General features: G+C 35.2%; 2 protein-coding genes across 2 annotated transcripts; one reads left to right on the forward strand and one right to left on the reverse strand.

Annotated features, from left to right (window-relative positions):
* Nucleotides 1–1,814: 1,814 nt before the first annotated feature.
* traip (TRAF-interacting protein) lies at nt 1,815–12,333 on the reverse strand. The gene is given in 16 exon segments (NM_205607.1): nt 1,815–2,486; nt 2,587–2,637; nt 4,747–4,857; nt 4,950–4,992; nt 5,078–5,230; nt 5,318–5,406; nt 6,669–6,758; nt 6,852–6,939; nt 7,146–7,259; nt 9,003–9,097; nt 9,198–9,325; nt 9,407–9,446; nt 9,624–9,710; nt 9,793–9,850; nt 11,980–12,084; nt 12,184–12,333. Coding segments are annotated over 15 exon segments (1,362 nt in total). The 5' UTR covers nt 12,078–12,084; nt 12,184–12,333; the 3' UTR covers nt 1,815–2,369.
* Nucleotides 12,334–12,572: 239 nt separating this feature from the next.
* mon1a (MON1 secretory trafficking family member A) lies at nt 12,573–26,150 on the forward strand. Its single transcript, NM_001320431.1, is given in 6 exon segments — nt 12,573–12,659; nt 14,769–15,030; nt 16,384–16,776; nt 18,516–19,281; nt 21,072–21,219; nt 23,132–26,150. Coding segments are annotated over 5 exon segments (1,593 nt in total). The 5' UTR covers nt 12,573–12,659; nt 14,769–14,885; the 3' UTR covers nt 23,273–26,150.
* Nucleotides 26,151–27,372: the final 1,222 nt, after the last annotated feature.

Genomic DNA, 27,372 nt, shown 5'->3' on the forward strand with positions numbered 1-27,372 from the left:
ATGAAAGAAAATGACTGAACACGGTTAAATATGACCACCTTAAGACATAGGTGAAAATTGCACGTAAACATCACTCACTTCTCCATTCATGGGCCTCAAAGAGAATTATACCCCATACTCTAAATGCACTGGGAGGCTGTGGCGAAATAATAACCTCTACGATACAATTACCTGCTCCATAAGAGGCTTTTTCAAGATCAGTAATCATCCCATCAGAAACAGATTCTCTTTGTGCTCTCTGAATAAATCCCAGACTTCACTGCCTGATGGAAGCCTTCCCGGGTATGAACAGCATTCAGCGGGAGCCCGCACTCCTCGTAAATTAAAAAATATAGGACAAAATTGGAAGTGAGATGGACTGATGCACAAGAGGCTTACATGCGCGTAATGATACTGAAGTGCCAGAACTGATGATAAGATCAAAATTATTCTCTACAGGACGCCACAAGACCTTTGCAGTCATCTGTAAACTCTGACTTCATATTAGATGTGAGATCAAAAAATAGATGGGTTATCAGTACTGAATTATCCCATGTGAAAGAATAGTAAAGTATTTTGAACCATTCTGTAGTAAGGTGTATGGTAACACTTTATTTTGATGGTCCATTTGGGTATTAGTAGACTGTCTGCTTATTATCTGCTGATACGGCTCCTTCAACAAATATTTAGCTGGATGGATGTTTGAGGTAATAGTTGATTTCTTTGAAAATTTAAACTTTTTAAACATGCAATAATTTTTTTTGCTTAAAATTGTATTTAATCTTGTTAGATTCTTTTCTGAAAAAATGCTTACCATGACTGCACTTATTTATGAATAAATAATAGTAAAAGCATTGACACATTATAACATCTTAAGATCAAAATTATTAGCCCTTTTAAGCTATTTTTTTCGATAGTCTACAGAACAAACCATCATTATACAACAACTTGCCTAATTACCCTAACCTGCCTACCTAATTAACCTAGTAAAACCTTTAAATGTCACTTTAAGCTGTATAGAAGTTTCTTGATAAATATCTAGTCAAATATTATTTACCGTCACCATGACAAAGATAAAGGAATATATATATATATATATATATATATATATATATATATATATATATATATATATACATATATATATATATATATATACACACACACACACACACATACACATATATATACACACACACATATATATATATACATATATAAATACATATACACACATACACACACACATATATATATATATATATATATATATATATATATATATATATATATATATATATATATATATTCCTATATAATTATTTTTTATCATAACAAATAAAAGTAATTCTTTAAATCTTTTTCAGACTACCTTTCATCATTATTTACTGATCCATTAATGGTTTGTAATTTTTTTCTGTTTGAATAAATAAAGTGAGTGTCCTGCTGCATTATAATTAAATATAATTTAAAAAGTAATTTTATTTGTGAAGTAAATGTGAATATTTAGTATTATTACTTGTGTCACATGATGTTTCCTAAATCATTCCAATATGAGTTCTTTCCTGTAACACTTTTTAAATGTATTTGAGTGTATTTTCTCTTATTGTAGTCACTAATATACACAATTCGTTGATTATTTTAGCATATCCAGTGTTTTTTAGCTTGCTTTATTAAAAAGTCCATTAAATCCTATTCAAATACGCAAACCTTTAGCGCCCCCTGCTGCATATATATGGGAAGACTCCTTTTATAATTTGGCTTTGTACACTATTTTGTTGTTGATCTATTTACAAGTGACTAATGCAATCTTAAAAGTAACCATGGCAAAGAAATACTAATAAAAACTATAGTTTATTGTTTCACATAATAATCATCTGTACAGACACAAGAAAAAACTAATCTCAAACAAAGAAATTTTTAAAAACAAACACAATATTTGATATATCAAACTATTTAGAGAAGAAACGAAACAGAAAACAAACAAAAGATAGACATAAATTCTAACCTAAAGACACTTGAAAATACAAAGACAGAAATGCAGCCCTGTTTAATTTTGATGGCAAGCAAGTCAAATAAATAACTCTTTCGACTAGTAAAATCCAGCACATTATAAGGCATCCACTACCCGATGGCACCATTCAATCTGTCCAAGCTGAAAAACTCATCAAGATAAACGCACAGATTTTTCCACAAACACAGTCTCGCACTAGACTCCATTTTCAGTCTCTATTGAAAAAAGTGTTTTGCATTTATCAGCAGCTCCACAAGCATTCACGAAGACCACTTTCCTTATTAAAGCATCTGTGAATGTTCATTTCCCGTAATGCATTTCTGGGTGGCATCATGGGAAATCAATGTTCTCTCTTGGGCCTCAAAAGGGTTATGTTTTATTCCAAGAACCCGTCCAGAGTAGTCAGGCTGGAGGTGGGTTTGCTTGTAACAGGCCTGGAGACCTTCTTCCTCTTAGACTTTAAGACAAGAGGTCGAATCTCAGAAAGAGGAGACTGGTGCACATGTTAAGCAAATATCATAAACAAAAAGAATGAACAAACATGATTTACAAGTATAATGGTAATAAACGGCATATTTATGTGATAAGGATACGGGTTGGATGAATTTGGCTCTTCCTCCGAGCCCATCATAGCCGGATCTTACCTTCAACAAAAAAAGAAAATGCATGAGGGGAAACTGCAAACATTTGATTTATTTATTGGACTGTGAAGAACTTTGGGTGTATGGCCATATACAATAAATGCGCTATATAAATACAAACATTACATTATTTAATAATATAATAAATTCATTAATATAAATGTGTTTAACAAGCATGCATCTGATAATGATCACAGTAATGATGTTTATCAACGCTGTGCTTTCAAACTTAAAAATATTCAAAAATAATTGTAAACTAATATTATTAATGACGCTAAATCTGCATATTAAAATGATTTCCAATGTATCAAATGACAATAGGCATGTTGTATTTTATATTTTGTAACAAATGCAGTCTAGATGAGCATAAGAAAATAAAAATAAAAAAAGTTACTGACCACAAAGTTATGATTCTCTAGGTCAAAAAAACAAAAACAAAAAAAACTGTATCTCCTATATCAGCGGTTCTGTGTAGGCTTCACTCATAGAAAATGAATAGCATTTTAAAGACATGGCACAACATTGCACCTCGTCCACAGTGCGACAGGCTTTACACTTTACATTGTGCAAATATCAGACGGTCCTCTTTGCAGCTTGACAAACAAACATATTAAAATTGTAAAGCAAAAAGTGCTGCAATAACAATGAACGGAGCGGTCATCACATCAGCGAGTTCACGGAGTTTGATCTCCTGTTACAATAATGACAGCTGGATGAGCCGATCAGTTGAACTCTTACTAATATTGGTTAATAACTGGATCAAAAAAAACTAAATAGTATACACCCCGAGTAAAACCATTGTAACCTATAAAAATTAGTGTATCTGATTGTATTACATTATAGGGCTCATTAATTATTTAATAATAAAACTTAATAGTGCTCTATATTTATTATAGCTCAACATATCTGCTCAAAGTTTAAATGCATTTTTTTCAAGCTGTTAATCCACTTTTTTTATTTAAGTAATTTAAATGTAATGTTCAATATTATTTTTAATAGAACAAGTTGGTTATGAACATTTTAAAGTCATCTATGCTGCTAAAACTATGCAAAATAAAGTGTGTGGCTCTTTGCATTTTAAGTGGTTTAAATGTGCCTCTGAACTTGAATACCTCGTTTTAGAATGCATTTAGGAAAATATTTTATATCAGTGTAAGTCAGGATTGTCGACCTGAGTAAATTATGAAGTGCACAAAAACAAAAAGGAATATAAATAAACAAAACGTCATCACACTGAACTACTACAACCTCCATTGTAGTATTGCTAGTTACAACAGTACAGTTAACTGTTAACCATTAACAGGCTCATGAATGACAAAACTCTTTAAAACTTGTTGAAAGCTGAAAGGGTTAATACAGAAGAGCCTAGCAAGAAAAAAACTGCGTAAACGTGATCACTTGTACACAAAATATGGTGAAGGCAGACCACAGTGAACAGTGCGCTTGAAGATTTGATCAATTGATTGAAGCACTGAAACCATGTCAACTCAACTGACATCTCACACCAAAATTTAATTAAAGCATGAATAGTACAATTTAAAATTTAAGTAAAGTTGTTACAATAAGGTTTTTTTTTGCATCGTTTTATTTATTTGGGGGGCCCAAAAGGATTCGGCTAAAAAAAGTTTGAGAACCATTGTCCTATATATTATCTTTATATTTATCCTTCTTTTGGATAAAGTCTTATTTCTTATTTAGATTGGCTAAAATAAAAGCAGTTTTATCATTTATTTTAAATTCAAATAATTTTTAAGGTCAATACTATTAGACCCCTTAAGAATTTTTTTTCGACTTAGTACAGAACAAACCACTTGTTAGCCAAATGACTTGCTAAATTAACCTAACTTGCCTAGTTAACTTTATTAACCTTAAGCCTTAAATTGCATTTTAAGCTGAAAACTAGTATCATGCAAAATAACTAGTGAAATATAATGTGCTGTTATCATGGCAAAAAACCCCACAGAAATTAGTTAGAAATAAGATCTTTCAAACTGTTGAAAAAACTTCTCTCCTTTAAGCAGCACTTGAGAAATATTCTAAAAGAATGAATATATTATTAATATAAAAATTGACTTTAACTGTATGCTACAAAAACTTTGAATAGTCTCTTACAGTGCCAGATTTGCAGGGGTCCAGCATGCTTCCAAATGCATTCTTTCTAAAGAGCAGCGAGTTTCTAAACAAGGATCCCATCATGACATCATCATCTTTAACACGACCGTTCTGAAAACAAAAACAGGCATTGCAAAATGTGAAACTCTCAACATGAAAAAGTACTATTCTTCAATATTTTAACAGCCCAACAGAACACATACATTTCGGCCTTGTGTATTTTCTGTGTTTTGTGTTGAAGAGGATCTGTGGAAAAGCGAAAATGAACAGATATCAGTAGGAATCATGAGAGCAGAGTGATTAAACACTGGAGTGTAGAGTGAAAACTCACACTGAAGGATCCAGACGCATCTTCTTAGGCACCTGAACGGGTTTCTTCTCCACATGTTCAGGGGTGTTAATGTCAAACGTCAGGTTGAGGTCAATTTCCTGAGAGTCTGTCATGTGACCATGACCAGGAGGCTTCAGCTCCAGAGGTGCAGGGCTGGAGACACATGAACAATTTCTCTCTTTAAAAACTATTTCAAAATGTTATCAACCAAAGGGATTCAAAATACAGCTTATTTCTGACCTTTCAAACACTAATCTACTGATAGCCTCGTTGGTGCGAGTTGGAGTGCTTAACGTTCGCTGAAGAATCTCCACCTTCTTCTTCAAACTCTGTAAAACAGAGATCATATCAAGAGTTAAGAAAGCTGTAGGAGTCAGTTTGGAGAAATTGCACCCTCTTGTGGCTGATTGACTATGTAGCACAAATGCCTTTTTCATGAATGGGATTTTACAATTTATGTTTTTTTTGCATTTTATTTCTAAAGCAAATTTTAACCTTACAGCATTTTAATAACAAATACGAAACAAAAAAATATACATATATAATCCCTGACAGTAGTTAACTGCTCCAAGGCCCTAATATATTTCTAAATATAAATCTACTGTAAAGAAAAAGCTGTTTATTTTCTTACCCATATATAAATACATAAAAAATTAAAATAAATATATAAATTAATACTTTATTTATTTATATGTAATTAAAAAGAGATATGATTACATTTGTAAAAAGTTATTTTGCTCATAAATCTAGATTTCTATCCGATATAGTATTTTTTAGTGTTTGAAATAGTATTTTTTGTTATATAATTGTTATATATTAATGTTATTCAATACCAATACCTCATTCTTACATGTCAGATGTTGAAGGGATTCATTGAAACAGGAAACACAATATCAGCAAACATACTGAGCTTAAGCTGTTCTTACAGCATAGTTTGTATTATTTTAATTCATTAGAAAGGGATAGTTCATTCCAAAATGAAAATTGTCATCATTTACTCATCTTCCACTTTTTTGAAACTTGTTTGAGTTCTTTTCTTCTGTTGAACAAAGGAAGATATACTGAGGAGCGTTGTAAAAAAAAAAAAGAGCCGTGATTGCTAAGGATGTCAATGGCAGCTCCCCACCCCAACATTCATCACAATATATTATTTAGTGTTCAACAGAAGAAATTCATGAAAAGGTTTAGAACCACTTGAGTCTGAATAAATAGTGAGTAAATAAAAATTTTGGGGTGAATTATGCCTTTAAGGCATCTCAAAGCCAGCAGGTTGAAACCCAATTGTCTATTCACCTTATTCTCAGCTGTCGAGCGGGCGCTGCCATTTGAATCTTTTTGTCTCGCGACTTCCGGTCACATTCACTTCCATTCATTTTTTGACGTTAACAACTGCTCGTTACGCTGCTTGATGTTGCAATTTAATATTTTCTTATTATATTATGCTACTTGGTCTGTGTAGTCATGCAAACATTTGGAAGTTCTAAGACAATCGCGAAAACAGGTGCACTTCCGCATTTTAGAATAAGGTCAATAACCAAGTTTCAAAATTTTCTATATATATTTATTATATAAAAACAGTCGAGTTTCTAACCGTGATTTCTTTGTCTGCGCTGGACAGATCTTTCTGAAGTGCCTTCATGTCCTCCTTTGTCCTGTTTGTCTCTGAAGTGGCTTTCTGCAACTAGAGAACAACAAACAAAAAACTTAATGAACTCAAATACATGGATGCAAAAGTATGTTTATTATGCACAGTGTTGGAAAGAAGAAGAAAAACCTTGCTGTTAGAAGAGATCATTTCCCTTTTTAGCTTCTCACACATCTCATTTGATGATTTGAGGCTTCCTTTCAGATTGTCGTACTCCCTGAGAAAAAAAAAAACACATTTATTTAAGGTTGAGTTTTTGGTTTATGTATAAAATGCTAAAGCCGCATGTAAGAAAGCCCAACTGGTGTCATTTGAAAAGGTTAGGGGAAATAAAAATAAAGAGGTTATAAGTTTAAAAACAAGACTATGCTAAATATAAAAGTGCGGGATTTGCTGACTGCAGTTCAGTGAAGTAAAACCTACTTTTTAAGTGAGATGCAGTATATAGACAACTGTTCAACAGCAGATTGACCAACACCCATATCAGTGATCATGGCCTCCACCTCTGACCTCTGGCCTTGAAGGACAACATCCAAACTAAAAGACAGAAACACACAAAGCATGTAAACAATTAAGAAAAGCAACCAGAAATGGCCAGTAAATATCCATGTGGCTAGAACTGTGGCATTCCAGAAATAGATTCTGAGATCTATTTACATCACTATTCTCTCTTGAATCGATTCAGAGCTTAGTTTTTAACAGCTGATGCCACTCTAGGCTAGTTTTTAATTGCTCTAGATGATGCTCTAGGACTAAGATAGTGCTCTAGGCTAGTTTTTAAACTATAAATGATGCTCTAGGCTTGTTTTATTTTGCTAAGTAGGCTAGTTTAATGCTAAGATGACACTCTAGGCTGTATTTTAACTGCAGGTGGCACTCTAGGCTAGTTTTTAACTGCATATGATGCTCTAGGCCAGGAGTCACCAATCTCGGTCCTGGAGGGCCGGTGTCCCTGCAGGGTTTAGCTCCAACTTGCCTCAACACACCTGCCTGGATGTTTCAAGTATACGTAGTAAGACCTTGATTAGCTTGTTCAGGTGTGTTTGATTAGGGTTAGAGCTAAAATCTGCAGGACACCGGCCCTCCAGGAACAAGTTTGGTGACCACTGCTCTAGGCCATTTTTAACTGCTCTAGATGGTGCTCTAGGACTAAGATGGCGCTTTAGGCTTGTTTTTACCTGCAAATGGGGCTCTAAGTTAGTTTTTTTACCATGCTAGTTTAATGCTAAGGTGGCACTCTAGGCTAGTTTGTAACTGCAACTGTTGTGCTAGGCTAGTTTTAAACTGATCTAGATGACGCTAGGGCTAAGTGGAGCTCTAGGTTAGTTTTTAAACTGCAGATTGAGCTTGACTAGTTAACTACTCTAGATGGTGCTCTAGACTAGTTTTAAACAGCAGATGGCACTCTAGGCTTTTTTTGGTAAGTTTGCTAGCTCTCTAGGCTGGGTAAGCATTCTAGATTTGTTTTTAAACTGTATGTAGTACTCTGGGCTAGTTTTTAACAGCAGATGGCACTCTAGGCTAGTTTTTAACAAACTCAATTGCTCACGAGGAAGAGCACTTGTGTGTTCAGCTGAGTCATGCAAGTTGACTTTTAGGTCACAAAATTAATGCAAACAGCTCACTACACTCTTGTAATTTGCTTAAACCTTTTCTAACTTTATTATTGATTATTTTAGGTTCAAGTGGTTTTTGTAAAGACCTGGATGCAAGCAGAGTACAACTTTTTAGGTCACACTTTACAATAAGGTTCATTAGTTAATGTTAACTAATGCATTTACTAACATGAACAAACAATGAACAACACATTTACTACTGTATTTGTTCATGTTAGTTAACATTAGTTAATGAAAATACAGTAGTTCATTGTTAGTGCATGTTAACTCATGGTGCATTAACTAATGTTAACAAGCATGGACTTGGATGTTAATAATGCATTAGTAAATGTTCAAATATGATTAATAAATGCTGTACATGTGTTGTTCATGATTAGTTCATGTTAGTAAATGAATTAACTAATGAACCTTATTGTAAAGTGTTACCGCTTTTTAAAGCTTACAGCACCACCTGCTGTTAAAAACTGAGCTCAGAATCAATTTTCCTCCAAATGAAGTATTTTGGTGTAAACTTGCATCGCAACCTCAACAGTGATTCAAAATTATGTTTTAAAAAGTTTCTTCCATTTCATCAATAAAAATAATATTAATTTAGGTTTACATAAAACTACACAAAATTGTTAATAATGCTGGTAAAATCCCATCTTAGCTACATGTTTAGTACCTCTCGTAGGTTTTCATTTTGACTCGGAGCCGCTTGGCTTCCTCCTTTGCTGCCTGTCCTTCATTTTTCTGGCTCTCCAAGAAATTCATCTGTTTCTAAGATTTGCAAGCATAACAAAAACAAGACCAGCTTTAAAATACAGGCAAAACATTTACTGAACCAATAGACCGAATTCATCAATTAAAGCAAATATACCCGGAGAACGGAACACAGCATCTCTTTATCACCAATTTCTTTCCGGACTTTATCCAGATCCTTCTTCTGCTTCTCGATTGTGTCTTTTAATGTGTCAACTGTCTTCTGCTTTTCCCTCCATTCTTTCTCTGTAAAGCATAACACACACAAAGCTATGAATACATGTTTTCGAATTGATAAAGAACACAAGATTATGATTTCAGGCTTACCTTTTTCAGACAGCACTGCTTTCATGCGATCGAGCTCATTCTGAAATCAGGACAATGCACTTCTGTCATATATACTGTGTAACTCACTCTGGGAAATGAATACATTTAAAAAGAACATTCACCCAAAACTGAAAAGCCGCTAATTTAGAACATTCTTCAAAATATCTTCTTTTGTGTTTTTTGGGTGAACTATCCTTTTACCAGTATACATCATCACCTGTAAACTTTCAGGATCCACTGGCGCCCCATCATCCTCTGGGGCGATGTCAAAGAACAGCTTGTTAATTATGTGCCGTGTGCTGACCTAAAACAGAAAAAGAAATGGTTTTATTTTAGTCTGGTTTAATCAGAAGGGTAATTCAGTTTACATCAAGCCAATGTTTTACCTGTTTTCTGCATTGTGGACAAGTTTTGTTTGGGGCTGACTGAAACCACTGGAGAAGACTGTGTTAAAAAAGAAAATAAACATGGATAAATGTCACCAAGGCACATTATTTAATGGTTAACAACACACAAATGCTGGTAGTTATATATACACACAATTTAAATGAATTATTTACCCAAACAATTTACTCTGACTCAAGTTGTTTTATTTTTTATAAATTTATTTCTTCTGTTGAACACAAAACAAGATATTCTGTAGTAAGTTGAAAATAAGTAGCCATTGACATACTTAAAACAAAAACATCTGTGGAAGTCAATGGCTGCTGGTTTAAATCATTCTTCAGTATTTCTGTCTTTGTGTTCCACAGTAGAAATACATGTAAAAAGGTTTGGAACAAGTGAAGGGGGAGTAAAGAATGACAGAATTTTTTTGAGGGTGGGGGGTGAAATATCCCTTTAATCAAATAGGTTTTCTTGAACAAATCCAAGCTAATAAAAAATCCCAGAGAATAAATAAAAGCGTTAGATATTATAAATATAAAAAAAGACCAGACCGTTTAAAAACTCTCATTTGTATGATTATATATGGGTTTGACTAAAAAGTTAATATACACTCACTGGCCACTTTATTAGGTACACCTGTTCAACTGCTCAGTAACGCAAATGTATAATCAGCCAATCACATCGCTGCAACTCAATGCATTTAGGCATTTAGACATGGTAAAGACAATCTGCTGCAGTACAAACGGAGCATCAGAATGGGGAAGAAAAGTGATTTAAGTGACTTTGAACATGGCATGGTTGTTGGTGCAAGGCAGGCTGGTCTGAGTATTTCAGAAACTGCTGATCTACTTGGATTTTCACAAACGATCATCTCTAGGGTTTACAGAGAATGGTCCTTAAAAGAGAAAATATCCAGTGAGCGACAGTTCTGTGGGAGCAGATGCCTTGGTGTCAACAACATGAAAGCATCCTGCCTTGTATCAACTGATGGTAGTAGGCTGGGCTTCTTGGCACAGTTCGGGCTCCTTAGTACCAATTGAGCATTGTGTCAACGCCACAGCCTACCTGAGTATTGTTACTGACAATGTCCATCCCATCATGACCACAGTATACCCATCTTCTGATGGCTACTTCCAACAGGATAAGGCGCCATGTCATAAAGTGCAAATCATCTTAGAATGGTTTCTTCAACATGATGAGTTGACTACTCAAATGGCCTCCACAGTCACCAGAGGTCAATCCAATAGAGCATCTTTAGGATGTGGTGAAACGAGAGATTTGCATCATGGATGTGCAGCCGACAAATCTGCAGCAACTGCGTGCTGCTATCATGTCAATATGGATGTCACTAGCTACACTGAGTGCATTGTATCTGACACTGCATCTCTGGGCGATGCAATCTCAGCTTGCATCATAAAGGCCGCATCCAGATACTATTGCAATATGGACCAAAATCTCTGATGAATATTTCCACTACCTTGTTGAAGGATTAATCCAGTTCTGAAGGCAAAAGAGGGTCCAACCTGGTACTATTAAGGTGTACCTAATAAAGTGGCCTATGAGGGTATTTGTTTTATTCAATTTTTAATAAGAGCATTTTAGAACATTTTTCAGAAGATGTGAACTGATTAGAATAACAAACATGTTAATTTGATGATTTAAAATCAGGGGTTTTCCAACTAAACTATTAACCAAACTGCTTTGAAGTTAAAACATTGGCATTGTGTTGTCTAAAATTGCATAAACATGTCAGAGATGCCAAAACACTTACTTTTTCCCAATTATTTTATGTAAAAAGGATGAAATAAATAAAAATGTTTTACTCGAACACATAACCATAAATTGTACATTTGAAAAATGAAAAGTTGTCTCAGTGTTTTTTTTACTTTACAAACACAGATAGATAGACAGACAGACATACGGAGAGATAGATAGATGGATAGATGGATAGATAGATAGATAGATAGATAGATAGATAGATAGATAGATAGATAGATAGATAGATAGACAGATAGATAGACAGATAGATAGACAGATAGATAGACAGATAGATAGACAGATAGACATGCATTGTGTTAATGTGGATCAAAGGCAGTACTTAATGTAATGGCTTGATGCAACGTTATATATAAAGATAAGAACTCTCACAAGCGAAAACAAATACGAGCTAGGGTAAAGACACTTACCAGCTATAGTGAAAGGTATGGCCACAGTGAATTGCAGCCACATCTTTGGAATTGTCGAAGAAATCTGAGCAGATTGTGCAGTATGCTCGAATGGGCATTGTTGATCTGAAAGAGACATCTCTGTTTATGGCACGTTTCGTGTTGACTGATCGTGTGGCGATCTGGCGATACCTGTTTATATCCTCATGTGCTGTATTTACTTACCCAGGTGATACTGAAACGCATGAAATGTCTTATGAATGGAATTTTCCTTAATTAAACTCCATAATTGTGTTTATATTGTTTGTCTGTAGTTCTTTTTGAGCTTCCGACTTGACTTAAGCGGCGCGCCGAGTTCAAACCTCATGACTCCTCCTCTTTAGTCACGTCATCAACACACGACGACGTGAGAAGTTAAATACAACACGTTATTCTCTTATTATTGTTAAAGAAGAAGCTAATCGAGGTGTGTAAAATGTACACGTTTAATTCATTCAGATCAAGCGACATATAGAGCAAAGTAACATCCAGTGGAGGTAACACGCTCAAACCGGCTCAAACAAACTACTAACGTTATCGACTCAAAAACTACACTTCCCAGAGTTCCGATTTCCGCTGCGTGATGCCGCCTGTGACAGTCTGAGTTGGTTTTTGACCTAAGATAAGTCAACATTCAGTGATTTGAATGAAGAGCTTTTAAGGTACAGTAACTAGAAAATGTCTTATTAAGAGTCCAAACTATCCAAACAACATCTGTTAGACGTGGTTAAATTAAAGCTGGCGCAGAAGAAGATATTCAGTAGTGACATCAACAGTTTTAAAGGTTTAGCTCTTTGGCTAATGCGTTTGTCAGTCGGTCATGGGATTTATTCACAAATGAAGAGAACATATCAACAAAACGTCTATATGCGTTAATTTTTTACAAATATGAAGGATTATCATAAAAGTACACTTCGATTTATAGTTTTAAATGGGAAGGTTTAAACGTTTAATTTAAAATGTTCAATATTTATCAGTTATATAATTATTATATTTAGTATATTTACACTATTTTAATTGTTATATAATAATAAATGCTACCAATAATAATTAGCTGTACAACTCTAATCCTTATGTAATTTTAATATGTAAATAATTAATAAATCATATGTAAATTTATGGTAATGATTTCTTTATTGATTACTAATATGTCGTTGTTATTATTATTGCTATTATAATAATAATAATAATAATAATAAGTTATTAGCAATAAAGTGGTATATCAACATAAATAAGCATAACAGCGGTTCAGAGTATTTTATTAATTTTTAAAAATACATTTTAAGGTTTTTTACCTTTAATATATAGGACAGTAGAGATGAGATGAGACAGGAATACATGGGTAGCAGAGAGGGGGAAGAATCGGCGAAGGACCTCGAGCCGGTAATCGAGCTCGGTCGCCGTGAGCAGCTTATATGTCAGCGCACTTTACCACTAGGCTATTGGTGCCGACCAGAGTAAATTGTACTTGCCCAAAGTTTTCAAGCAAATGTATTTTCTCTTTAAAAAAGGAAGAAAAAAAAACACTATTTTTAGTAATCTTTTTTTATTTGTGATAAAGTAAAAATATTCATGCACTATTAGCAGCATATTTTCCTAGCTTATATCATTTATATTTTAAAGGTGCTGTATGTAAGGTTTTGATTCTACTGAAGCATAAAAATGCCATAATATGTTTGCAGATATTTAAGAAACATGCTAAGAAAACATTTATGTTTATCTGAACAACTATGCTGAAGTCAGATATTCTTCTTTGAAAACGTGTGTTATGTGTCTTTGTTTTAATCATTTAACCCACCCACTGCCACTTTAGCCAATTATATTTCAGCAACCCTGGTTGTCTTGGAAAAAAAACGCATATTTCATTCATTCATTCAGAAAGGCTTTCAAAGCATGCGCCCTTGACCGAAATGCGACCTTCACTGGACTGTAGCAGACTCCAAAGTGAGACGCAGATTCAGAGTTCCAAATGAGGTGGTTATTAAGGAGCAAATAATTTAAATATTACCAACGTAAACATTAAGTGAGCAGGTTATATTGTAACCCCGTGTCCTAACAACACACTATGTTACGAGATTTGCAGTGGTAAGCAATTTAGTTGTTTGCACCAGACGAATCACAACAGAAATTTAAAACCAGCCATTAAGAAGCACAGAATATGCACTCACTCATAAAATTATTACCTATTAATTACCAATTTCCTTTAACATTATTAAATTTATATGCTGAATCACTGATATGATTCACAGTTCTAATATCGGTTTATTTTATTTTCAAGATCTGAGGTGAACTATCTGCTGCTGCTTTTAGTAGTATGGCAATAAATGTAATGTAAAATGGCATTCAACCTCACTTTATTAGCATTTAACACTGAATAAAGCACATGGGGTTTACTTGAGGTGATCATGGTCAGTTTTCTGTTGTTCACCAGCAAGAAATAGACGCCCTTTCTAATTAATGAATTTGAGGTATTTTTAATTTGGAAAATAATTCTATCGCGTGCCGTCACTTTTATTCAGAACAATTGCTCGGGTTGGTCCTTAATCTGGCAACCTGCTCTTGCATTTATTTTGATCCAGGAATGCAATGCCTAGTTCAGCTACTGCGTGTCAAACTTCTCTTCTATACTGCACCTTTAAGTACTGCAGCAGAATCCAGTTAATTACAATATTGTGCAATGCATGAATTTGAATGTGGCAGTATGAAGAACTGAGGAATTAACTGAATTCTGCTTCCTCTTTTAATGATTGTTTCTGTAATTTCACTTCCAGTGATGTAAACTATTTGTACTGTAAGAGCCTCGGAGCTGTAGGGGTCATGCAGTGAATGGCTCATGGCACGAAGGTTGGAACTTCTGACTGCGGCTTCTGTTCTGCTGGCTTTCGCTCATGCCTGATGTCAGGATGGCGGCATATGTCCACAGCAAGGGTGTGTCCTGGGAGGTTAAAAATGACACCTTGATGCCATCAGATCGACTCCGGCAAGACAGATCAGAGAGTCCGACCCCAGGCCTGGTGGAGGGCACTGAGCCAGGTTAGTTTAACAATTCCTTTATAATCTTGTTTATAAAGCCAATTTATACTTCTTTTATATGTGTGTATATATATATATATATATATATATATATATATATATATATATATATATATATATATATATATATATAGTTGAAGTCAGAATCATTAGAATTATTATAAGATTTTTAACAGAGCAAGAAAATTTTCACAGTATGTCTGATAATATTTTTTCTTCTGGAAAAAGTCTTATTTGTTTTATTTTGGCTAGAATAAAAGCAGTTATTAATTTTTTTAAAACCATTTTTGGGACAAAATTATTAGCCCCTTTAAGCTACTTTTTTTTTCGATAATCTACAGAACAAACCATTGTTATACAATAACTTGCCTAATTACTCTAACCTGCCTAGTTCACCTTATTAACATAGTTAAGCCTTTAAATGTCACTTTAAGCTGTACAGAAGTGTCTTGAAAAATATCTAGTAAAATATTATTTACTGTCATCATGGCAAAGATAAAATAAATCAGTTTTTAGAAATAAGTTTTTAAACCTATTATGCTTAGAAATGTGCTGAAACAATCTTCCCTCCATTAAACAGAAATTGGGGAAAAAATAAACGGGGGCGCTAAAATAAAAAAAAAAGGGGGGGGCTAATAATTCTGACTTCAACTGTGTATATAAATAATTTTTTTTTATTGCCATTGTTTTTATGTTGCATCCAACATTGGTTCAAGTTAAAGGTGATCAATTATGTCTCTTTTTACAAGATGTAAAATAAGTCTCCTATGTCCTTAGAATGTATATGTGAAGTTTCAGCTTAAAATTATTATGAACCTCATTTTACAAAACTCGTCTAGAGAGGGGTGAGCAACATAAAAGCGACGCGCAACTAAGGGAATACAATTTTCTATTTATTTATAGACAAAAATACATGTCTTATAATTATATATAAAATATATTATTAACTTAACAATAACTTTAACTGAATCAAAATTAATTAAATAAACAAACAAACATAACATAGATCAACACAGAAGGAAAATAAGCACCAACAACACCGGCATGGCTCCTCCGCTGGTCATGCTTGCGACAGAGCAAAAAAGGAGGATCAGCCAGACACGCACTGGAAACAAAGAGCCACGCAGATGCACATTCAGCTTATGCTTATAAAGCTGACAGAGCAGAATTAGGCGCAAGTTTAAGGCAGAGTTTGCCTTAAAGTAAGAGAAATACCAATTAATATCAAGAAAACATACATAACTTTTAAACAAACAGTAATTATAATAAATAAGTGCTCTATAGTTATTGATTATGTGATTTGCTGAGCAGAAATATTGTTAATTTCCTAAGCAATGCATTGCTTATTTACAGGTGCAGGACAGGAAGGTGCCATGTTCGTTCATGCTCAGTCTTTTGAGGACCTGACTGCTGATAGTGAGCCCAACACTGATGACAAATCTGCAGAGGTGGACGAAGTTCAAGAAGAGGCTCTGGAAGAAGGAGACGAGGAGGAAAACTTAGAGGCTGAGCAGGAGCAAAAGGGGAAAGAGGAGTTGAAGAACAGCAAAAAGGCAAAGGAGGAGGATGTGACGAGCGAAACATGGCGGAGTCACAGAAAGCATGTTTTCGTCTTGAGTGAGGCAGGGAAACCAATCTACACACGCTACGGCACAGAGGAGGCGCTCTCCAGCATTATGGGGGTCATGATGCTGCTTATGTCATTTGTGGAAGATAAGAAGAACATCATACGCTCTATTCATGCAGGTATGACATAATAAGTTGAAATATATGATGTTGATGTACCATACTATTCAAAAGTATGTCTGGAGATAGAAATTAAATGAATAAAATGACAGATAGCACTTTCGCCTCACAGCAAGAAGGTCACTTGTTCGAGTCTTGCCTGGGCCTTTTGGCATTTCTGTGTAGAGTTTGCATGTTGTCCCTGTGTTGGCGTGTGTTTCTTCTGGGTGCTCCGGTTTTTCCAAAGACATGAACTATAGGTTCATTGAATAAACTAAATTGGCCTTAGTGTATGAGTGTGCATGGATTTTTCCAAGTACTGGGTTGCAGCTAGAAGTGCATCCACTGTGTAAAACAAATGCTGGAATAGTTGGCGGTTAATTCTGCTGTGACAACCTCTGAAATAGAGACTAAGCCGAAGGAAAATAAATGATTGAAGGAATGAATGACAATAAGAGCATTTATGATGTTACAAATGTTCTATTTCTACCCATTAAAAAATATCCACAAACATTTTAAGCAACGCAACTGTCTTCAATAATAATAATACAGATAATAATAATAAATTTGTGTTACACGTTTTTCTTGAGCACCCAATTAGCATCTTATAATTATTTCTGAAGGATCACATGACATTAAAGACTGGAATAATAATTAATCACAGAAAAAATATATATTAAAATGTTTTAAAACATTAAAGATACACTACCGGTCAAAAATTTGGTGTCAGTTGGATTTTTGAATTTGTTAAAATAAGCTTTTCCTGCTCATCATTTATTTAATCAAAAATACAGTACGAATTGTACAGTTGTGAAATGTTGCATTATAAAAAAACTTCAGTAGTAGTTTATAATTTAATTTAATAATTTATTCCAGTGTTTCTAAAGATGAATTTTCAGCTTCATTACTCCTGTATTCATAGTCACATGATCCTTCAGAAATTACTCTATTATTATTATTATTATTATTATTGTTGTTGTTTTTGTTGTTACATTGCGACTTTGAAACTTTAAACAACATACAATATGAAAGCAGTTGTTTAAAATGTTATTATATATATTATATATATAACAATTAAAAATTTTTTTACATTAAATAAATTAATAATAATTATTATTAATTATTAATAAAAAAATGACCCTAAATTGTAATTTGTTGTGTATATTTTAAATTGTAATGGTATATTGCAGTATTGCTGCTTTTACTGCAGTTTTAATTATTTGGTTTACAGATAACATTAGTGTATAATCATTGAGATTTTTAAAATCATTTTTATCATGAACATCAGATTACATGACCTTTTTTAAAGGTATAATTTAATTATAATATTGATTTTTTTAAATCATAATTTTTATTGTAAAAATTAACTATTTTAGACCATTTTGAGGGATGTAAACCAAAACAATCGTCCCAGCTTATTTCTTGTTTTGCATTTTTAATTTTTCTTTAGCTTCAGACAATCCAAAAAGAGCCACACATTGATAAATAATGTTATGATAGCTGTTTTAACATTAAGTTATGATTGAATTACCTCTTGTTACAGTTATGAAATAGTTTAATAGCCAGCAGGAATTGTTCATCAGCCAGTGACTTGACCACGTTGAAAGTCTATAAAATCTGTCTATACCCGTTTTGTTATAAATTTTTTTTATATTTTTTTGCTTTGTTGTGTTCTAACTGAAGCCAACAAAAAGGAAGCATAATAAATTAGATCTCTTCCATATTCAACACTATAATATTTTTCATTGTTTTTTTTTCAGATGGCTACAGGGTGGTATTTCTCAGGAAGACCCCTCTTATCCTGGTGGGAGTCTCTCGCACAAGCTGTTCAGACCGGGAATTAACACGAGAGCTTCAGTATGTGTATTTCCAGATAGTCAGCCTGCTCACCCTCACACAGCTGAACCACGTCTTCCAGCACAGGCAGAGCTACGACCTGCGCCGCCTGCTGGCCGGCTCAGAGCATCTCACCGACAACCTGCTGCACCTCCTGGACCGAGACCCCGGCCTGCTGCTGAGCGCCGTGATGTGTCTTCCTCTGGCCAGCTCAGCCCGTGACGTGGTCTCCTCCAGCTTACAGGCTGCTAAAGCTAAAAACCTAGTATTCTCCATCTTACTCGCTGGAAACAGGCTGGTGACACTTGTGCGTAAAAAGGACCAGTTCCTGCACCACATGGACCTGCACTTGCTCTTCAACTTGGTCGGCTCTTCATCCTCCTTTCGTGAAGGTGAGGGATGGACGCCCATATGTCTGCCCAAGTTTAACCCGGCTGGATTTTTCCATGCCCATATTTCTTACCTAGAGCCAGCCTCAGATTTGTGTCTGATCCTGGTGTCCACCGATCGTGAGGATTTTTTTAACCTCTCTGACTGTAAGAAGCGCTTCCTGGAGCGTTTGCGCAGACGCAGTGCCTATCAGTCCCTGCAGGAGGCGCTGAACACGCCGAGCTACTCCCTCTCACAGGTCGGCATACCTGAGCTGAGACACTTTGTCTACAAATCTAAAAGCTCTGGGCTCTATACGAGGTAAGAGAGTTTGGGTTTAGCAATCATGAAAACAAATGACAATATTGTATATGTTTAGGAGACCTAATTGTTTAAAAAATGTAGGCCTAGATTAGAGGATGGATTGATGATAGGCTAGCAAGTTGATGGATGGTTGGATGGATTGATAGAATGATGGCTAGATGGTTGGATAGGCAGGTAAGTAGATTTGACAGTCACACAGATTGATAGTTAGTATGATGGATGAGGGATAGATAGATAGTAATATGGATGGATGGATAATGGATTGATTGAATGATGGATAGGCAGATAAATAGATTGATGGACACACGTATAGATAGATAGACAGACAGACAGACAGATGGATGGATGGATGGATGGATAGGCCGAAAAGTAGATGAACGGAGAGATAGATGGATAAATAGATAAATGGATGGATAGGCAGAAAAGTAGATGGATGGATGGATGGATGGATGGATGGATAGACAGAAAAGTAGATGGATGGATAGGCAGATAGATAGAGGGATGGATGGATGGATTTATGGATGGAGAGGCAGAAAAGTAGATGGATGAATGGATGGATGGATAGGCAGATAGATAGACAGATGGATGGTTGGACGGACGGACGGATGGATGAATGGATGGATGGATGATGGATAGGAAGAAAAGTAGATGGATGGATAGGCGGATGGATGGATGGAGAGGCAGAAAATAGGTGGATGAATGGATGGATGGATAGGCAGATATATGGATGAATGGTTGGACGGATGGATGGATAGATGGATGGATGGACGGATAGGCGGATGGATGGACGGATAGGCAGAAAAGTAAATGGATGGATGGATAGGCAGAAAAGTAGATGGATGGAGAGGCAGAAAAGTAGATGGATGAATGGATGGATGGATAGGCAGATAGATAGATGAATGGTTGGACGGACAGACGGATGGATGGATGGATGGATGATGGATAGGCAGAAAAGTAGATGGATGGATAGGGGGATGGATGGATGGATGGATGGACATGGATGGATGGATGGAGAGGCAGAAAAGTATGTGGATGAATGGATGGATGGATAGGCAAATAGATGGATGGATGGTTAGACGGATGGATTGATGGATTGACGGATAGGCAGAAAAGTAGATGGATGGATGGATGGATGGATAGGCAGAAAAGTAGATGGATGGATAGGCAGATAGATAGAGGGATGGATGGATGGATTTATGGATGGAGAGGCAGAAAAGTAGATGGATGAATGGATGGATGGATAGGCAGATAGATAGATGGATGGTTGGACGGACGGACGGATGGATGGATGGATGGATGATGGATAGGCAGAAAAGTAGATGGAAGGATAGGGGGATGGATGCACGGATGGATGGACAGATGGATGGATGGACATATGGATGGATGGATGGAGAGGTGGAAAAGTATGTGGATAAATGGATGGATGGATGGATGGTTGGACGGATGGATTGATGGATGGACGGATAGGCAGAAAAGTAGATGGATGGATGGATGGATGGATGGAGAGGCAGAAAAGTAGGTGGATGAATGGATGGATGGACGTACAGATGGATGGATGGATAGGCAGAAAAGTAGATGGTTGGTTGGTTGGGTAGGTAGGTAGACAAGTAGCTAGACAGGTAGACAGACAGACATATAGACAGATAGGTTGGTTAGTTAGTTAGTTAGTTAGTTAGTTAGTTAGTTAGTTAGTTAGTTAGTTAGTTAGTTAGTTAGTTAGTTAGTTAGTTATTTAGTAAGCAAGTAATATATTTAATGTAATTTCCTGATTGTTTTTTTCTCTACAGCCCTGATCTTCCAGCACTGTATGAGGGGGAAGAGGAGCAAGAGAGGCTGATGGGGTTGTATCAGCACCTGCACAGCTGCCTGCATCACCCCACACGTCCACTGCGCTGCATCTACCGCTGCACAGACACCGAAAATCTCTATGCCTTGGTGAGTCTGCAGTTATATGCAGTATACTAACATTATAAGATACTCTTTTTGCCTTTTCAAAGTCTGACACAAACACAAACACACACACACACACACACACACACACAAACACACACACACACACACACCTGTATACATGGTTTACTGGGACATTGCAAAGTTGTAATGTATATTATACTTTAAAAACTGCTTATTGTATGGCCCTATACCTAAACCCAACCCTCAAACAGCAAACCTGTGGCAAAATGAAAGCCAAAAGACCCCAATAAGTAAGATTTTTTATCGTTTTGAATTTGAAATCACCTTAATAAAGTACTACTACATCATACCCCTGTCATTGTACAACCACACTCACCGGGCAGTTTATTAGGTACACCTTACTAAAACCGGGTTGGACCCCTTTTGCCCTCAGAAAAATGTCAATCTTTCGTGGCATAGATTCAACAAGGTACTGGAAATATTCCTCAGCGATTGTGGTCCATATAGACATGATAGCATCATGCAGTTGCTGCAGATTTGTCGGCTGCACATCTATGTTGCGAATCTCCCATAGCACCTCATCCTAAAGGTGCTCTATTGGATTGAGATCTGGTGACTGTGGAGGCCATTTGAGTACAGTGAACTCATTGTCATGTTTAAGAAACCAGTCTGAGATGATTTACGCTTTATGATATGGTGCATTATCCTGCTGGAAGCAGCCATCAGTAGATGGGTACACTATGGTCATAAAGGGATTAACATGGTCAGCAACTATACTCAGGTAGGCTGTGGCGTTTACATGATGCTCAATTGGTAATAATGGGCCGAAAGTGTGCCAAGAAAACCACCAGGCTGAAATGTTGATACAAGGCAGGATGGATGTTAACACCAAAATTTGACCCGACCATCTGAATGTTGCAGCAGAAATCGAGACTCATCAGACCAAGCAACGTTTTCCAATCTTCTATTGTCCAATTTTGGTGAGCCTGTGTGAATTGTAGCCCCAGTTTCCTGTTCTTAGCGGACAGGAGTGGCACACGGTGTGGTCTTCTGCTGCTGTTGCCCATCCAGCTCAAGGTTGGACATGTTGTGTGTTCACAGATACTCTTCTGCATACCTCAGTTGTACCACATAGTTATTTGAGTTGCTGTTGCCTTTCTATTAGCTCGAATCATTCTAGCCATTCTCCTCTGACCTCTGGCATCAGCAAGACGTTTGCACCCACAGAACTGCCACTCACTGGACATTTTTTCTTTCTCGGATCATACGCTGTAATGCCTAGAGATGGTTGTGCATGAAAATCCCAGAAGATTCTGAAATACTCAGCCAGTTAAATCATCATTCTTCCCCATTCTGATGCTCGGATTGAACGGCAGCAACTAATCTTGACCATGTTTACCTGTCCAAATGCGTTGAGTTGCTGCCATGTGATTGGCTGATTAGAAATTTGCGTTAACAAGCAGTTGGACAGGTGTACCTAATAAAGTGGCCGGTGTGTGTAAGTGTCCCTGTAAATCACATAATTCTATACACACACACATACGTTTAGATTGTCTTGATTGGCAGCACAATAAAGGTTCACCCAAAAATGAAGTTACTGTCATCATTTACTCATTATTCAAAACTGTCATCATTTACTCATCATTCAAATTTGAGTTTCTTCTGTTGAACACAAATAGAGATATTTTGAAAAATGCTGGTTGCTGGGATCCATTGATTTCCTTACTATTTGTTTTCCTAATATGGGCGTCAATGGGTGCCATAAACCAGCATTCTTCAAAATAGCGTCTTTTGTGTTCAACAAAAGAAAGAACAAGACATAATGGTTTTAAACTGCATAAATCATGAGTCAATTTTCATTTTAGGGTGAACTATCCCTTGTTTTTGCTGCTTTCTGTGATTCTTACTTTGTCAAACCCCACTGTTTCTTCAGGTAACCAGTGGCTTTGAGCTCTACCTGTGCTTCAGTCCTCTGGGAACAAAGAGTCTCGCTGTATCTGCTGTCAACAGACTCCTGAAGTGGATCAGGAAAGAGGAGGACCGACTGTTTATACTCAGTCCCTTAACATACTGAGCCAGTTCAGCACTCCTGAACGCCAGAAACACTAGTGAATGTGCTAATACTTGAATGAATCAATGGTGATATAAAGGGCTTGCTTGCTTGTTTGAGGGCTTCTCACACTCATAAACGGCAGTCAGTGTAAATCAGGAAGGTTTAAACTTAGTAAAGAGTATCTAATCATTCCTATTAGCAGTTGTCAAAGCATGAATTGCAACATTTAAAGGGACAGTTCACCTAAAATGAACATTCTGTCTATATTTACTCCTTCACTTATTCAAAACCTATTTGAGTTTCTTCTGTTGAACACAAAAGGAGATGTTTTAAAAATGCTGTTTGCTGGGACTCATTGATTTCCTGCATTAGTCTTTCCTTGGCATTTTTCAAAATTCCGTCTTTATTAATTTTTTTTTCTGTTGAACACTAAAGTTTTTTCAAGAGATTTTTTTTTTCCCAAAGCATCCATTGACTTTCATATGATTTTGTTTTATTCCTGCTATAGATGTGGCAGCTTTTTTTTCACATTCTTTAGAATATCTTGTTTTGTGCTTAACAGAAGAATGAAATGCATAGTTAAAGCCACTTGAGTGTGAGAAAATGATGAAGAAATGTTCAATTTTGGGGTGAACTATCCCTTAATAAATGCTTTTAAGTGCGCCTATAATTCAGTGAAAAAACATTGAGGGAGGTAGATAAGATCTTATAAATGCTCACAATGTTGCATTCTGAACATTTAGACCTCTGCTTTTTAATTGAGTAGACCTACCACTGTTTCAACTTTACATCAGATGTTTTATATGAGCCAAGTTTAATCTATAGTTTACCCAAAAATTAAGATCATCATTCACTCACCCTTGTGCTGTTCCTATGTGTGTCTCCCCCCATCCTCCTGCTTTTTTCCTGTATAAAAGTAGTCAACAGCCACAAGCAAAGCTGCTTGTTTACATTTTTGCAGTTGTAAAAAATTAAGATAAGTAGAAAAACAACTCCACAAATTTATATACTTGCATCTTTATGGGAATATTCAATTTTATTTTCCTCACAGCATAAAGTTATTGCATTCATGTGTCAGCTGTCATTCAGACTTTCATCCGATGTGATGGAACTATGCTCACTTTTTTATTATGAGTTTGATTTCATGTTTATTAATCTTGATGCATCTTTTCTAGTCACGTTGAGCAAACTGACACACTAACAGAGCTCGTGCATGAAGACAAACATCAGGTAGATCTTGTCATTTATTGAATAATACATACAATTTTGGTATCCCACTAAATAGTTTAAATATAAATGACACATATCATCTGGGACAATTCTGTGATATATTTGCATCTTTTTTAATAACTTTATCTTGGTTGTTAATTACAGTATGCACCATTATTTTCCTGTTATTTTTGGTTGAATATTTTGAATGAGACAAAAGGGCTTATGGCATTGCACTGTGAAAGGCAATTAGTTACTTGGAAAAAAGTTAGTAAATGCCATTGGCTTAAAAGAAACAAGTTGACTTCACTTAAAGTGAGTACATTTGTAACTTGAAAGTGTTAAGTTGACTTAATTTTTATAATTATGTGCATAGTTCATTTACTTAAAAATTTTAAGGCAATGTATTTACTCACTTTTTTAAAGCACAGTCAATTACACTAGAGAAATATTTTTCTTACTTCAAGTTTTTGTCTTTTATTTAGTCCAAATGTCAAAAAATTCTTAAATCAAGAAGCATTTTTTAGACAAGCAAAAAAAAAAGTCTTGTTTTCAGAAATAGTAAGCGAGTTTTTCTCTTAAAACAAGCAAAATAATCAGCCAACACTCAAAAACATAAAATATTGTTGGTGCTTGTTCAAACTGCATATTTAAAATGAGCTGCATCAACACAATTTCTGTGTTTTTTTTTTAACAACGTAATTGTTTTATGTTCAATTCACTTAAATTTGCAAAAATGATCAAGTTAACCAAATTATTTAAGTTGGGACAATATGATGGAATTGTGTGGAACCCTTCATTTTTTTAAAGTGAATGGAGTAAGAAAAATTATTTTGTTTTATCTTTGATATAAGATTTTTTTCTTACCTCATTTGCAGATTATTTTGCTTGTTTTAATGATAAACACACCTAATTTTCACATGTTATTTCTAAAAAAAAAAAAAAAGACAATATTTTTTGCTTGTCTAAACAATCCTTGGTTCAAGAATTAAAAAAATATTTGGACTAGAAACAAGACAAAAACCCTAAGTAAAAAAACAACATTTTTTTGCTGTGTTATGGCTTTTTACAGCGTGCAACCGCACTACAGCATTTAAATAATGGCATATTTTTCATTTTTGGGTGAACTATCCTTTAAATAATTGCTACTAATTACTTTAATATATTTTACGGTGGCCTTAATATGAAATTTTTTTCATGAGGGGTATATAACAGGTGTATAAATAAGTGTAGTGGGACTAAGAGTATCTTTTATCTCACCAAACTGACTGTTTATAATAGGTGTTTAATTTCAGACGCTACTAACTTGAAGATGCTCCACAGGTGAATCGGTCTGTATTTCTGTCAAATGTTTGTCAGTGACTGATCAGGTGATATTTAAGTAAATTTCTGAGGACCAATCAATCTGAGGTAAATGGAACTTGTCATGTTTAGATTTTCTGATTTTTTTTCTATTTTTACTAATTTGAAAGAGTGAGAAAAGTGACATTGTGTGTGTCTAGAGGACCTCTGAAGTGCTCATCCATTCATGTTCTTGTTATTCCAGTGCTGTAGGACTTGAATGTTAATGAAGCCAGAGGAAAGTTGGTTGTAATTTTGCACAAATGGTGGTGGCGACACTTATGCTTATGCTTCAATATCAATTTAACAAACATTTAAAGAAATTAAATGCATTTATAGAAGACTTAAACATTTTGCCACGTTTGTTTTTGCGTGATGTCTTAATCATTTGTCAAATTACTTTTATTCTCATATTTTTACACGAGTAAAATAAGAGTAAAGCATATACAGTAGCAAAATTAAACTAGAACTGACTTAATGAGTAATCAGATCAACATGTTGATGTATAAGATGTTGTCATTTGTTAGAAAAAATGGGCAAATATTAAATCTTTCTTTATGGTTGTTGTGTTGTTTACAAAAGCTAGAAGTCTACAGGCTCGTATCTTCAGTCAGAAATTTACACTTGCATGTTTGTTCAAACTATTTATTTAAAATGAATGAAAACAACATAAATCTTGAGTTTTTTGGGGGAACAACTTAATTGTTTTACATTTAATCCACTTAAATTTGTAAAAACTAATTTTTTTCTTCTAAAAACTTCTATTTCTTCATGTTGTCCCAACACAAATCAAGTGTTTTTTTGTGTACTCTCCAAAAAAGAAAAAAAAAAAAATTTGCTAGTTGTTCAAACTACTCATTTAAAAGCAGCTGAAACAACACAATTCTTAAGTTTTTTGGGGACAACTTAATTCTTTTATGTTTTATCCAATTAGATTCGTAAAAAAAACTAATAGGCTAAATTAATTCCTTTATGTTGTCCCAACACAACTCAATTGCGTAGAACCCATTATTTACAGTGTAATTCTGACAAAAAAAACAACAACAAATTTGTTAAAAACTAACAAGTCAACTTAATTTCTTTATGTTGTCTCAACACATGATCGATTGTGTAGAACCCAGAATATTTTCATGTTGTCCTGTTTAAAAGTATGTGGTCTAGTGTTTAGTTCTTGGAACAAGTCTTGCTCACCAAACCTGCATTTATTTGATTTGAAATACAGTAAAATTAGTGATATTGTAAATAATCAAATTTCAGCTTCTCTATATTTCAAGATTTTATTGGTAATTTATTCCAGCTTATATGAATTTTGCAAATCACAGCAAAGGGCCACTGGTTCGAACGCCGGCTGGATCCGTTGGCATTTCTGCATGGAGTTTGAATGTTCACCCCAAGATCACGTGGGTTTCCTCCGGGTGCTTCGGTTTCCCCCACAGTCCAAAGACATGCATTATAGGTGCATTGAATAAGCTAAATTGCCCATAGTGTATGTGTGTGAATGTGTGTGTATGGGTGTTTCCCAGTGTTGGGTTGTGGCTGGAAAAAAAAAAAGAATTTTTAGCAACATCACA

This window comes from Danio rerio, chromosome 11, assembly GCF_049306965.1.
Source record: "Danio rerio strain Tuebingen ecotype United States chromosome 11, GRCz12tu, whole genome shotgun sequence".
NCBI lineage: Eukaryota > Metazoa > Chordata > Actinopteri > Cypriniformes > Danionidae > Danio > Danio rerio.